The 16099-nt window shown below is 36.5% G+C and overlaps 1 protein-coding gene across 12 annotated transcripts in view; it reads right to left on the bottom strand.

Annotated features, from left to right (window-relative positions):
* Positions 1-3147: 3147 nt before the first annotated feature.
* The window catches only part of Rnf38 (ring finger protein 38), a 159789-nt gene continuing 146837 nt past the window's right edge, over positions 3148-16099 (bottom strand). For all 12 annotated transcript variants that reach the window (XM_005382907.2, XM_005382908.2, XM_005382911.2 and 9 more), the window contains 3 exons: positions 8893-9014; positions 7978-8077; positions 3148-6528 (listed from right to left, as the gene is read on the bottom strand). In XM_005382907.2, the coding sequence (XP_005382964.1) occupies positions 6466-6528; positions 7978-8077; positions 8893-9014 (285 nt within the window). In that variant the 3' untranslated portion in view covers positions 3148-6465. The remainder of the gene's footprint in view (positions 6529-7977; positions 8078-8892; positions 9015-16099) is intronic.

Here is a 16099-nt window from a genome sequence, read left to right as displayed (position 1 = left end):
AGGTTGTTGTTTAATTTCCAAGTGTTTATGGAGTTTTTGGAATTCCTTTGTTAATTTCCAATTTCATTGCACTGTTGTCAGATAACATGCACTGGATAATTTCAATTCTTTTGCATTTTGGAAGGTATACTCTATGGGCTAGGATGTGATCTATTTTAGACAAAGACCCATTTGCTGCTGAGAAAAATGTGTGTTCTAATGTTGTGACATGGAGCACTTTCTATACATATACTAAGTCCATTTGTTCACAGCTTTGGTTCAGATCTGTTATTTCCTTGATTTTTTGTCCAGTTGACCTGTCTCTTTGTGTCAATGGGGTGTTGTGGTCCCGTTACAATAGTGTTATTAATTTTATGAGTTTTCATGTGTATTAAGATTTGTCTTATATAATTTGGAGCTCCGATATTTGGTGCATACATGTTTATGATTGTTATTTCATCCTCTTGCATTTTTCCTGACTAGTATGTAGTGACCTTCTTTATCTTTTGATAGTTGTCATTTTGAAGTTTACATTGTCTGCAAACAGAATAGGTACTCCTGTTTTCTGGGTTCCTGTTGCATGGAGGATTGTTTTCCATCCACTGACTTTTAGTCTATGGATTTCCTGAGTGAAGTGTGTTTTCTGTACACAGCATATCGTTGGATTTTGTTTTTTAATCCACTCTGCCAGTCTGTTTCTTTTGACTGGAGAATTGAGGCCATTTACATTTATAGTTATAACTGATATTGATTTAACACTGTCATGCTATTTACTTGTGCTGGTGTACTACATTTTCTACCTGTTTCCTTTCTTGCTCTTCTTGACATTTCATTTCTACTGTTGTTCTTGAAATTGTGGTCAGTTTTTTCTCTTGTCTAGAATATCTTTTAGTACTCTTTGTAATCCTGGGTTGGCACTCATGAAGTTCTTCCATTGCTTTTTGTCGTGAAAATATTTTATTTCTCTCCTGAATTTGACAGATAGTTTGGCAGGGTACAGCAATCTTGGTTGGAAGCTGTTATGTCTCAGAACCTGTAATACTTCGCTCCAAGCTCTTCTCAGTGGTACAGTTTACAAACTGAGACGTCTGCCATGATTCTGGATGGGCTTTCCTTTATAGGCAATCTATTTCTTTTCTCTAGCAGCTTTTAATATTCTGTTCCTTTGCTGGAGATCTGGGAACTGGACTATATATGTCTTGGTGTACTTTTATTTTGATTGTGGTTGTTTGGAGTTCTATACGGCTCATTTACTTGTGTATCAGGCTTGGTTTCCATGCTTGGGAAATTTGCTGCTATTATTCCTGCAAATATTCTTTTTATGTCAGTTGTGTTGCCTCCTGCTGTTTCATTGACTCGTATAAGTCAAATATTATTCCTCTTTGCCTCATCTTGCAGTTGCTGAACTGACTTTTCCTGGATCCTTGTTGATTTTCCAAGATTTTCCTTTCTTTCACGGTTGCTAGCTGCCATGCTGTTGATTTGTAGTATTTTGTCTTGAGACCCTGTACTACTTTGAATGTTCTTGCTTTGATTTGTTTATGTTCAATGTACTGGTATGCTGCTACTGTTCTATTTTTTTGTGGGTCTCTCATTTAGTACTCTTTTTAAAATAAAAAAGATGTGCAAACTAAAACAACACTGAGATTCCATCTCACCCCAGAAAAAATGGCTATCATTTAAGAGATTAATCAGTAACAAATGCTAGAGGGGCTCCAGGGAAAAAGGAACCCTTTTCCACTGCTGGTGAGTGTAGACGGTTCAACCACTGTTGAAATCAGTGTGGAGATTCCTCAGTAAGCTAGGATTAGATTCCCATTCAACCTTGCTATTTCCCTTTTGGATATTTTTCCAGAAGAACTAAAAAGATCATACCACAGTTATATACATGCATCCATGTTTACAGCAGCACAGTATGTAATAGCTAAATTGTGGAAGCAACTCAAATGGCCATCAACTGAGGAATGGATAAAAAAGTTGTAGTGTTTTTACATATTGGAATATTACTCAGCTATAAAGATAAACTTGAGGCTTTTATAGGTAAATGGATTCAACTAGAGACCATACTCATAAGTGAAATAAATCACTCACATGTGTAAACACTGTATTGTCTCCCTAGTGTAAGAAGCTGAAAGAGTAAATAAAATCTGAAAGGTACAATAGGCATTGTGAAAGGGGAAAAAAAAACTGCTCCAAAGGAAAGAACTGGGATGAGGGAAAAGAAGGGGGAAAATAATACACGCACGCACACACACACACACACATACACAGATAGCTAATTTCTACTGCTTTATCGAAAGGAACAGTTAATGTTTGATTAATCTCATATGCCTATATTTTTTTATCTTAGCAACAAATTTGAGGGTAACAATACAGTGATCCCTCACCTATCACGGGAGTTATGTTCCAGACACCCTCATGATAGGTGAAAATCTGTGAGGAAGTGGAGTTATATTTTATTATTTAAATATATTTTAAGGCTTTATAAACCCTTCCCACTCTCCTATAAACCCTTCCCACTTTTATTAACCTTTCCCACACTCTCACAGAAACACTTCATATGATCTTAAACACTTTCCACTCTTAAATGTACATAATTTTAACATGTAAAATTTTATATGGGTACTCACCAGTGAAGTACTGTATACTGAAAAATCCTGCAATATAGCAAAAACTCCACAATACAGAATTAGATAAAAACCCACAATACAGTGAAGCTGCAATATGTGAACCACAATATAGCAAGGGACAACTGCACATAATACAACCATTGTTAATTTCCTACCACTTTGTCTGAAATTCTGTATTTCTTCTATTGTTTTTATATTATTTTTATGTCTTTATTTTTATTCTCTTTAAAATAAAAAAAATAAATCTAGGTATCTCATTATGTATCTCTGTGTGTGTTCACATGTAGCTACACTCATGGTATCTTCTTGGCCTTTTAAAGATACAAAAGTAAAAGTGTACTTTATAATACTAGTTATTTGTTTCTAAATTGTTTATACCAATGCTGAAAACATAAATCCAAAATATAGTTTAAAAACAGACTCAGCAGCTAGCAGTTCAACCTAGCTCTTTCTGCTGGAATCCCATCTACCATGTATCCCCCTGTACACAACCCCACCCTTCCTCTTCCCTAACACAGTAATGTAAACACAACAAATGTTTTAAGTGTACATCATACATTTATTACCAACAACCCTCTCAACTCCAAAATTGGGCACAGGGATTAAAAATAAAAATTCATTGCACTACTTAGTAAAGCATTACTAGTAACTTTCATAAAAAATGTACAAACTTTGTTAAAAATTTATCAAGCCTTCAAATGATTTGGTTACAGATATTTATAATACATACATTTAAAACTATATGTTAACTGATACAATGGAATATGATTTGAGGAACTGACTCGGCAAATGATTCCAACAAACACCCCTGTGAACTTTCATAATCTGAAACAAATAGCAAAATGAGGTAACCAAATGTACCAACAGGGGGAAAATAGCTCTCTAATGAAGGCCTAAAGATATCTGTGAAAAATATTCTCGTAAGTTGGTAGACTGCAAAATTATTACAAGAGGCCCAAATTTAAGAATCTTAACAAATCACTTTTCAGAGTACGTATAAAATCTAAATATGTTTTCACATTTTCCAGATTTTGCTGAAAAAAAATCAGGACAGAAAAAATCTTAATATGAGGTCTGGATATTTGGAGGCCTTGAGTTGTTCTGTAGGTGGGGTGGGGGTTAAAAAAAATACCAAATATGACAATTCATGTCCAAAACCAAAAACCCCAAAATACGAAAATCCCACAGCAAAGATGGTAAGATGGTAAAGCCAACATTGTTTTAGGAGGAAAAAAGACAAAGGCAACACACCTATATCTGCCTGCAATCTGGTACATCACCTGAGGCGACAACAACTGGGCATGAATCAACTGTTCTTTTCACTTGCTAGCCACACAGTTGCTTCACTGTGGCCAGTATGAACTGGTCAGAACACACGCCTATGTGCTCTTAACAAACCACTTAGTAAACAAGTCTGGACACATCTGTTAAGCGCCCCATGCAAAGACAAGACATTCCCAAGAGAGATCAGTAATAACAGCGCAATAATTAAACTCTGGATTTCACCAAAATGGACCCTGCTGCCTCCTAAATTGCTGACTGACTTTAAAAATTTACTGGAAAAGGGACATTATGAAAAGAATTTATAGGGAAGAAAAAGCTACTTTTCCTAGTCATTAGTACAATGTGCCTTGTTAAGTAGGTATTCTGTATAAATTAGAAAAAGTGCTTTACTTGCATGCTTCAATAAAATGAATACTGAGTGTATTAGTGTTAGATCTGTACAGATAGAAATTTTTGTGGCTATATAAAAGTCTATATATAAGATAGGCTTTTTGCTTAAACATGATTTTAATTAAAAAAAATAAAGATTAAACTATATGTGATCTGTATTGTAGCTGATTATTATACGTCAGTAATTTTGGTCTTTAACACACTTTTATTAACAAAAACAGGAAGGGGGTTGTAATGATTTAAAGATAATATGTGCATTTTACCAGTTTAGGTGTATTTCTGGGACAAATCTAGGGCAAAGAGAAAATGTAAAATCGTATTTGTATAATCAGATAGAGGCAACAGTGTAAAAATAATTGTGCTTCTGTGTGAATTGACTTTACTGAACTCTAGGCTGTGATGAGCTTATAGAGTCTTAAAGGGAGGGCAAGCAGCACGGCAGTAACAAGTAGTTAACACTGTCTGAGTACAAAACTGATTCAGAGCCAACTGAGAACTGAGTGAGGCTGGCAGCAAGTTATCACAGTACTGACTGGAATAATGCAGCATGAGCTACTGCAAACAAAGCAGTGACATCAACTGGAGGGAAAGACAATGCTGAATATACTAAAACAATAAGAAAGGAATCTAAATGTGGGGGAAAACGACTTTGAACAATCTGAATTATGCACAATGAACCTATTTTTTAAAAACATGGCTATTAATTACTTTTGATCAACTAAATTAAGGTCAATCCTGTTTGACAGCATTATTATTTCATAAAAAATCAAATCTTCATTTATACTGCAAGTATTCTGGACTTCCAAAGTACTGAAAATACTTCTAGAGTACTGAACTTTTCTCGAACAAAAATTAAAAGGAAAGGCAGCAAGACATCAAAGTAAATCACATCTAAGGAACATGAACTGTCACAGTACTTGATCCATTCTGAAACAGGGGTTTCAGTGAGAAGCACATTTACTGATAGAAGAACTAAACAACTTTCTGCATTGAAGTTTGGCAAATGTGTTAATATAAACAGAAATACAATGCTCTTAAAACAATTTAGTTGCCTATGGGAGCTTGAAGAACACATCAGAAATCAAGCTCAGTAAGTTAGTTCTGATGGAAGTCAAGGAGGCAAGATTTCATGGGGCCAGTGGTATTTCTTAGAAATATATTACTCAAATTATCTTCAGAATAGACTACAAATCTAATCATTAAAAAAAAAATCACAGGTTCTTTCTGTAAGAAGCTTACTGGAAATGTAAAGGAAAAAAGTATCAACATTCAAATCATTGATTGAAATGCTAATATTGCTAACTGATTATGTATGATATTGCACCTTCTTTTTGGAAACAGCAAGTTGCAGATTTAAAAATTTCTTTTCACAACAGAAAGGCTTATGGAGTAAGTTTCTGCTACACTTTTTTTCTTGAGTGACCCATTTAAGGACCACCAAGAAAGGGAGGGTGACAGCTGCCTGAAGCAAAGGAAGAAGGCTTTTCTCATTCCATTCACTGGGAGGGAAGGGGATGGAGTATTCAATGCTTATAGTTGATGCACCCTTAGCAATCAGTGTGCAACAGCAAACACAAGGGGAAAAACCAGTGTACAGTACTAGTGCTGTTTAAATAACACACCAGATTATACATTGCAGCATAATTAAAACTACACACACATTCTCAGTACATGCTGGTATATAGGATCTCATACACACATTAGCTACCATGCCCTCACACAACAGTTGCACACTCTCTCACACTCATAGATACATTTACCCAACAGTCATTCGTTGCATTCGTTTCCACTCACAGTTTCTGAAGGCTCTATATAAGGTAGACTGCTATATCATCTGGAGCTACCACTTTTTATAAAAGCACATGCTAAAAGATCACGTCCACTGTAATCTTGCAGCAACACTCGGAATGATCACACAAAACTCAGGGAATGTTAGTGCACACACAAATTAAGCTAAAGAAAAAGTCTTTGGAGTTCCAATTACACGGTTAGTATAACAATCCCATAATTATGAAGACTAATTATAAGCTTTTATAGTTGATTAAGTCACACAGTGCAAAGAAAGGTCCATTGACCCTTTTGGTAAAGGGAAGGCTGGAAGCCACACAGATTAAGTTCAATGGATAGTCCATATATACACGTGATGAGGAACACCCAAACTAAATTTGTGCTCTTAGGTTGGTCATTCTGAATCCCGATGCACTTCTGAAGCATCAGCTCGGCAAATTGGGCAGGTACGATTTGCCTAAAAAAAAAAAAGAAAAAAGAGGTTATTTGTCAAAAATGTAGCTTACACAAGCAATACATTAAGAAAATGGAAAGCCAGGTCTGTAATTCTACCACTCAAGAAGCTGAGAGTTTGAGGCTAGTCTGGGCTACACAGTGACTTCAAGACAAGCTTCAACTACACAGTAAGACTCTGCCTCAAAAAAAATAACAAAACACAGTTTTTATGCTCTTTGTCCCTTCAAAGAGTTATAAAACAGTCATATTTTTTAAAAGTACCACAAACCTCAAAGATTTGGTAATCCAAAAATGATTTTAATAAGGCCTATTCAAACATAAAAACACAATTACCCATCACTGGTTCAGATAAATTTAGAAAATGACTTAAAAGTAAAACTTCTGCCCTGCCCCACCCGCTTCTTCTTGCAGTGCTGTGATTGAACTCAAGGCCTTATATGTATAACTTCTGGCAATTCTTAATGGAATGAGGTTATAGCACATTTAGCAGTACTTAGAAAAGCCTCATTATAAAATAGGGGATTTTATTTGTACTCATGGGTCTACTTAGTCCTTCCCTAGTTCTTTAACCTATTCCTTTTATACTTTTGAACCCTCTTTTTTTGCCACTCTCCCTCATACTCCAGCTATCAGCCATACGAAACGTGGTTTTCTGGTCACTCTTTGTTCACATGTCAAGGCTTTACATGTATATAATGCTTTCCTTTTCTTAAAAGTCTTTATCTTCAGGATTCAGTTTGCACTAAGCTGGGTCCCTCTGAAATGTGCTCACTCACACAAATAATTTTAATTCTTTCCTTATTTATCTCTGCACTAAACTATGAAGTTACCTAAATCAGTATTATCCCTAAATCAGAAAACTATTTTTAAAAATAACAAAATTGACCATTTAAATTTTTTATTGCATCATTTTTATTTCTTTATTATTTAATTTTATCCTGATATAATCATTGATGTTAATTGATCACATCAATTTGTAATTACTGGACTTGTAAATGTACATATATACACAGAGGAGAACTAAAATTGTTTACATCCATGCAAATCCCTTGCAAAGGAATCATAGTGAAGTGCCATTTTAAATTCATAAGGGAAACTGTGGTGTAATGTAAAAGTTCAGGTCTTGTTCAGGCACTACAAGAAAATTGGGATATACCAATTAGTAAGATCAGAAATCTATTTTCAGGTTTTACATGATCACTCTCACCACAACTATAGTCCTTTGTTTGTTTGTTTTTGTTGATGGGAATTACATTATACCTCACATATGCTAAAAACATGTTTTACAACTAAATTATACTCCCTAGTCCCTGCAGTTAATTTTTACTGATCTTTTCATTTGAAGACAGAAGAGTCTAAAAACTGTGTTTCAATTTTATTTCTTGTATTCACCCTCTCCACTAAACCATGAACTTATTTTAATGACAGAATAAAAACAGATATACATCACCTTAAGCCACTTGTCAACACACTTGGCATGGAACTCATGGTTACAGGGTAAGACTCTAAGTAGCTGCCTTGACTCAAAATCACACATGCACACTACACACCTGAAAAAAGCAAAAATGTCATTTAACCAAGGATGGCTATAATAGAGACAGATGGTAGTAAGTGCTGGCAAAAATGCAGAGAAATCAAAACCTTTGTACACTGCTGGTATGAATATAAAACTATGTAGCCACTTTGGAAAAAGTGACCACTCTTAGAAGGTTAAACATGTGGTTATTATATGATCCACCAAGTCATTTCCAAAGATACACCCAAGAAAAATGAAAACATGTATCCAAAAAAAAAAGCAAGTTCAAAGTAGCTATATTCATAAAAGCCAAAAAGGGCCAGGGCTATAGCTCAGTGGCACAATGCCTGCCTGGCAAGCGCAAGACCCTGAGTTCCATTCCTGGTACCATTAAAAAAAAAAAACCATAAAAGCCAAAAAGCAGTGCTATTACACAACAGAGTATCATTTACTCATAAAAAGGAATGCTTTATGGGTACAAAAAGACCTATACCATATGACTCCATTTATGTGAAATCTATAGAGGCACAAAGTTGATAAAAGGTTGCAGGGAGGTAACAAGGTAAAGACTGGGGATACATGGGGAGGGGCTGCTATGGGTAGGGGTAAGTTTCTGGGGTGATGTAAAGGGCCTCAATTTGTGGTAATTTGCACAACTCTACAAATACACTAAAAAAACAACTGAACTGTACATTTTAAAGTGGTGACCTTTATGATACAGATATCTCATGTTCTACATTTATACCTCCCAATAAAGCAGTAGCTAGCTAGTGTGACTAAGAGATTTAATTTTTAACTTTATTTCATAAAGAAAAAGTAATTTAAATGACGTCAGAAAAATATACTTACAAAGTCTGCTCTGACTGGTGGTTGTTAGGATTGAAGCGATAAGAAGGAAGTTGTTCAATATCTGCTTTTGTCAGTCCTCGAGGCTTAGCCTCTCCCAGTCGCTCTGCCAGGTTTAATAGGGCCTGTCAAGGGAAAAGGAAATATATTTTCATCTTTTTTAAAGTTTTCTATCACAATAATATTTAGAAAGTTTATTTTACACATAAAAATTTAAATATTTACATAAGTAAATGAACAGTGGAACAAACTCTTATGTATCTATTACCCAAGCTCAGTAATTTATGGCTACTCACTTCATCTACCATATCTAGCCTAAACCCCTGATTATTTGCAACAAAAGTAAAAGTATTATTTCGCTAGTAAAACAGTTCTATGTGTATATGTAAAACTTAAACACTTTTGACATTTTGGGCTGGATAATTCTTTGCTGTGAGGCTATTTGATGAAGTACTGTTGGATGTTCCTCCTTTGCCTCTACCCACTAAATGCCAGTAACTCTCCCCAGTTTCAACAACCAAAAACATTTCCAGTCACTGCAAATATCCTGAGGGTCAAAACCATCCCCAAGTTGAGAACCACTGCTCTAAAACAATAGATTTCTACTTACAGATCTGTACCAAGAAGCAATCTTTAAAATAAAATGTTACTATTTGGTACTAGATGAATTTAGATTCTTCAGCATTAGGTCATTTAGTAAAATGTCTGTGTGGGCAGAGGAAAGAAATTTAAAAGCAGTTTTTCTTCTGTCAGTTCCTTTGCAGTAAGAGTCATCTTCTCATGAGCGAGACCACTGATACCACGTCTGTCATTCTTGACAATACAGAATGAGTAGAGTAGATAATCAGAAAAGTAATACAACAGGAACTGCTATCAGAGAGAATGTCCATGGACACAAAGTCTCCCTCTAGAGTTCCAAACCAGGAGTGGCCTCCCAGCAGATGTTACACTGGAAGGTTTTTCAGCTTCCTCACAGCAGCACAACACTGCTGCATGCCTGTGATGAATCTCCCTTGAACCAGCTGTTATCTCTCAAACTTTCATAAATACCAACTTCCTTTCCCTGCAACTTCACCTTGGCCTGGTTGACATTTGAATATTGAGCTCAGGATTAGTTTCTCCAGATGATAACACAATCAGTAACAGCACAAAAGCAATTTGACATTCAGCTTGCAATCCAACTGAAACAATCAATCACTCAAATCAAATCAAGCAAGTTCTCCTTGGGGATGGATGGATAGAGAGCCACATCAGAAGCAACCAGGCAATTAGCATTGGCTTGATTTTCTAGGATAATAACCTTAACTGCTTTTCTTAGCATACTTGGCTGATTTCTCAGTGGTATATCTTAAAGATGGTCATATTTGTTTTCAGTAAATCTTTCCTCTACATGCTTTCCCTCATTGCTATGGAGAACAGTTACATCCAGGTCTTCAAAAGCAGTATCTTCACTGTTACAATGACATCTTTCAGGAGAGGAAGGGCACACAGTCTTACAGTTCCATCAGGACATCCATTCTGGGTATGATATCCAATAGCACAAGAATTACACACTGGTCCTTACCAAAGACAACCATTTCTAATACTCTAGAAAAATGAATACACAACATGATCAGTTACTTCAGACACAAGTCACAAAGACTCTGGTTCTAACATGACTTGAAACTCCACAATTTTAGTGCCTACAAAATGACCCTTAAGAAAGTGGGTCGTCTTTACTGTACAACCAACTCTTAAAAGAGACTTTTCAGTGACATCACCACCCCTAAAAAATTAACAATTCTTTAACAGCAAGTATCCCATGAATGTTGAAATGTCACTAATTTGAAGAAACCAGGTCTGTTCCCTGCAGAAACTCCCAGTGTGATTTCACTGACTGAACTTCCCCACCTCTGATATGTGTTGTTTAACGTAGGGGTCCTAAAGTCCCAGGCCATGAACTACTACCAGTCTGTGGCATGATAGGAACTGGACCACATGGCTGGTAAACAGCAGGTTAAGACACAAAGCTTCAGCTGTATCTACAGCTACTTGAATTATGGCCTGAGCTCCACTTCTAGGGACATTAGATTCTTATAAGAGCATAAACTGTACGATGAACTCCACACATAAGGGACTTAGCTTACAAGTTTATGAGAACCTAATGCCTGATGATTTGAGGCAGTGATATTGCTGCTGGGGAATGGCTGCAAATGCATACTGATATTCGCACAGAGGTTTGACTGAAAACACTGTAATAAACTGCTTGCAGACTCACTTCTGTCCAGGCTCTTTTCCACACCGTACAGTTGTCTCAGTCAGTGTTGGTAAGCCCACAAGCTAATCCTAGCTGAAATGGAAAAAAAAAAAAAAAAAAAACAAGCATCCCTGGAGCGCTTCTTTGAAATGGGGAAAAGATCCAACGGTGAGGCAGTGGAAGACTAAGACTGCCAACAGGGAGAAAGATGCATTTAAAAGAAAATATCCATTCCTTCTGTGCAACAGCAGGGACTGTAAGCAGAGTGAGTATGCACACTGCAATCCCTCCATTCCCTCTATGGAACAGTGGGGCCTGCGAACAAAGTGAGTCGGCACCTGGTGATCCCTCCATTCCCTCTACAAGATGGAGGGGCCTATGAACAGAGTGTGAGTTCATGCTCTGTACTTCCTCAGTTGTCTCAGGGTCCATGGGACACATACCTTTGTCAAGTAGATTAACAGGAACCCCAAGACCTGAGACCCAGGACAACAGCAGGGTTCCTGGGAGGGCACACACACCCTGGGAGGGCAGAGTAATTGGCAAGACCAGCAACATGGAAGTGTCTGACACAGCAGCAAAGAGCCAGCAGTTGAACCCCAGAGAGCTCCACCAGAAAAAGTCCAGTCCCAGGCTCCACATTCAGAGGCCAGGATCAGCTCCATACTCTCATGGACGTGACCAAATAACTGTAAGCACCAGAGATATTTTACTACTTTCACTCTCCCTTGTTTGTCTGATTGGATATCCCTCTCCTGTCTGATTGGATATCCCTCTCCTGTCTGACTGGATGTCATCTTGTTTTCTTCTGTATTTGGTAGTTCTTTTTGTATTTGAGGTTTTTATTTTTTTCTTTTTCTACTCTTCTCTCCCCTCTCTCATCTGTTTCTTCCTTTTTTATCTTCGGTTCATTTTCATTCTCTTTCTCTTTTTCCCTTCTTTTCAATGTGTAGGTTTCTTCACCTTTTCTTTCCATTCTCTTCCACAGACTCACTATCTCCCCTGCCTCAACTACTTCTACAATTTAAACTCTCAAGTGAGTAAACACTGTCTCTGCTCTGATTACTCCTTTGTATCCTATTCTATTCCTTTATTCCTGTGCCCTCCAGTTTCCCAAAACTTGGGTGACCATCCTCTTTCCAGCCCTGACTCTACTATATTTAACCTCACTCATCACTTTAGGTAATCCCCTAAACATCTTAACCCCCCTACTCCCTACAGAAGGGTAAAATCACCTGACTAAGGGGAAAATCACTGCATACAAGTGCACAGTGTATGTTTGATTTTGTTACATAATTTTACTTTGCTCCTGGGGTCAAAGGTACCAAGTTACTAGTTACCATAATTTATCAGTAGTTAAGCTGCACTTCAAATTATCGTTATTACTAACTGTACAACTTCAGCCAGGATGTCACATATGTTATAAAGTTTTTCTCCCCTGTATGATAACACTGTGACTGTATGAGGTCACAATCACCACAGCCCAGTATCAAGGGATTAGCAGCTGAGCCAAATAGTAATCTTGCATCGTTTACAAATTGGGAAGCAAGGGCCTTGGGATAGCTGTACAAAACCACCTACACCTAGAAGACATCCCTTAAGAATAGACACCCTCTAGGGAAACCTAAATTACTAGCAATAAAGCTATATACCATAAGAAACTGGCAAGTATCAATGTAGAAAACAAAATAAACACGAGAAAATAGAAAATGACAAGATGCAGAAGCAAAATGCAACCCCAGACCCCCAGCCCACCCAGGACAAGCCCAGGACTCAAGGAGATAGATGAAATTGGAAATCAAACACTGCAACTTTCTGAAACGATAGCAGCAGGAGTGAAAAAACAAGTGGAAAAGGGTATGGAGAAAATAATCTCTCAAGTACAGAAAGAAATGATGCTTAAAATCAAAGATATTAGAGAAGACACAGATAAGAGAATAGATGAGCTTAGAAAAATGATAGGAAAGAAATGGAATCCATAAGACAGATCCAAATAGAAATGCAAGAGATTAAAACCTCCATTGAAAGTATGCAACAGGTTGAACAAAGCCAAGGATAAGATTTCAGATCCTGATGACAGAATAATGTCTGTTACAGACAGTGATAATGAAAAGAAAGATATCTTAAAATTAGCAAGAGACCATGAAAAATCAATCCAACAGCTACATGATGAGGCAAAAAAGAATAACATAAGATTGATTGGGGTCAGTGAGAAAGCTGGAGACAGCACGAATGACATAAAAAAAATGCTGCACAGAAATAATGGCAGAAATTTGCCCAAGTGTGGATAAAGAATTTGACACACAAATAAAGGAAGCATTTAAAACTCCAAACATTCCTGAACAAAATAAAACTACACCAAGATGTATAACAATCAAGATTCCAGAAATTCAGCACAAGAACAAAACATTAAAAGGTGTTAGAGAAAAGAAACAGATCACCTATAAAGGAAAGCCCATGAGAATCATGGCAGATTTCTCAACACAGACCCCCCAAGTCAAGATGTCCTGAAAGAAAAAAACTTCCAGTCCAGACTGATGTACCCTGCAAAACTATCCTTCAAAATTAATGTAGAAAAAAGATACTTCCATGACAAAGAACAACTGAAGAGATTTATGGTCACCAAACCAATGCTACAAAGAGTACTAAAAGATATACTAGACAGAGATTGAAAAAAAAATAACCACACTTCCAAGAACAACAACATAAAGAAACCACCAGCCAGGGCAAGCAATTAAACAGAGGGGAAAAGCAGAGAACCAACAGCAGGAAAATACCATGACCAAGACAAGCCAATACTATCAGTTATAACCATTCAATGGCCTCAATTCACCAATCAAAAGAAACAGACTGGCAAAGTGGATCAAGAAACAAGATCCCACAATATGCTGTATATAAGAAACACATTTAACGCAGAAAGAAATTCATAGACTGAAAATCAAAGGATGGAAAACAATCTTCCACACAACAGGAACCCAGAAAAAAGCAGGGGTAGCTATTCTTTTTACAGACAATGTCAACTTCAAACCAAGAAAGAACAAAAGGGAGAAAGGTCACTATATATATATATATATATATATATATATATATGCACCAAATGTAGCAACACCCAACTATATATAAGACAATTACTAAAAAACATGAAAGATCAAATAAGCAATAACAGAATTGTAATGGGAGACTGCAATACCCAATTGTCACAAAGAGACAGACAGATCAACCAGACAAAAAATCAGCAAAGAAATAACAGAACTGAACCAAACCTGTGAACAAATGGACTTAGTAGATGTTTCTAGACTGTTCTGCCCAACATCATCAGAATACACATTCTTCTCAGCTGCACATGGAACATTCTCTAAAATAGATCATATGCTAGCCCACAGAACATGCTTAAGTAAATGCAAAGGAACTGAAATTATCCCATGCATAATATCTGACCACAGTTCAATGAAATTAGAAAATAATGGCAAAAGAAACCACAAATTAAATAATACTCTCCTAAACAACCAATGGGTCACAGATGAAATAAAGGAAGATATTAAACAGTATCTACAACTAAATAAGAATTCAGACAGAACCTATGGGACGCATGAATGTAGTCCTAAGAGGGAAATTTACAGCAGTGAATTCCCACATCAGGAAAACAGAATGAACACAAATAATCTAATGTTAAACCTCAAGCTTCTGGAAAAAGAAGAGCAAGACAAACCCAAATCCCACAGAAGGGAGGAAATTATAAAGATTAGAGCAGAAATTAACAGTGGAAACCATGAAAGCAATACAAAGAATTAATGAATTGAACAGTTGGTTCTTTAAAAAAATTAATAAAACTGATAAACCCTTAGCCAACCTTACCCAAAAAAGGGAAGAAAAGACTCAGATTCATGCACTGAGGAATAATATGGGTGAAGTCTCTACAGAGCCTGTGGAAATTCAGAAAATCATCAATAACTACTTCAAAACTCTGTACTCTCATAGGATGGAAAATATACAAGAAATGAACAGATTCCTAGATACAAATGAATTACCAAAGCTGAATTAAGAAAATGTAAAAATTCTGAATAACCTAGTATCAGGTAATGAGATTGAGCACATAATTTTAAAACTTACCAACAAAGAAAAGCCCAGGTCCTGATGGATTCACTGCTGAATTCTACAAGAAATTTAAAGAAGATCTAATGCCCATATTCTTCAAACTTTTTAATGAAACTGAAAGGGAAGCAATACTTCCTCTTTCCTGGAGGCAAGTACTATTCTGATACCAAAACGAGAGAAAGATATAACCAACACAGAGAACTACAGGCCAATCTCCCTAATGAACATAGATGCAAAAATACACAATAAGATACTAGCAAGTAGAATTCAACAAATCATCAAGATTATACACCATGACCAGATGGGAGTCATCCCAAGAATGCAGGGATGGTTCAACATACACAAATCAATAAATGCAATACACCATATCAACAGAGCCAGACAGCACTCACAAGATCACCTCAATTGATGCAGACAAAGCTTTTGATAAAGTCCAGCACTCTTTCATGATAGAAATCCTATAGAAAATAGGCACAGATGGTCTTTATCTCAATCTGATCAAAGCCATCTATGACAAACCAACAGCCAACATCATAGTAAATGGACCAAAACTGAAAGCTTTCATTCTAAAATCAGGAACAAGACAAGGATATCCACTATCATCACTCCTTTTCAACATAGTTCTGGACACATTAGCCAGAGCAATTAGACAAGAGAGAGAAATAAAAGGAATAAGGATAGGAAAGGAAGAAGTGAAATTACCATTCACACATGACATGATACACTACACAGAAGACCCCAAAAACGCCACCAAAAGACTCCTAGAGGTAATCTGAGCAACTTCACTGAAGATAACAATATGTAATGTAACAACCACTGTTAATCCCTATCATTTGGGTTGAAATCCTGTATCATTTTTAATGTCCTTGCTTTGTTTTT

Source organism: Chinchilla lanigera, unplaced genomic scaffold (assembly GCF_000276665.1).
Source record: "Chinchilla lanigera isolate Chin_1 unplaced genomic scaffold, ChiLan1.0 scaffold00018, whole genome shotgun sequence".
NCBI classification, from domain to species: Eukaryota; Metazoa; Chordata; class Mammalia; order Rodentia; family Chinchillidae; genus Chinchilla; species Chinchilla lanigera.
The sequence above is the reverse complement of the archived record's forward strand: the minus strand, read 5'-3'. Positions and strand labels throughout refer to the sequence as shown.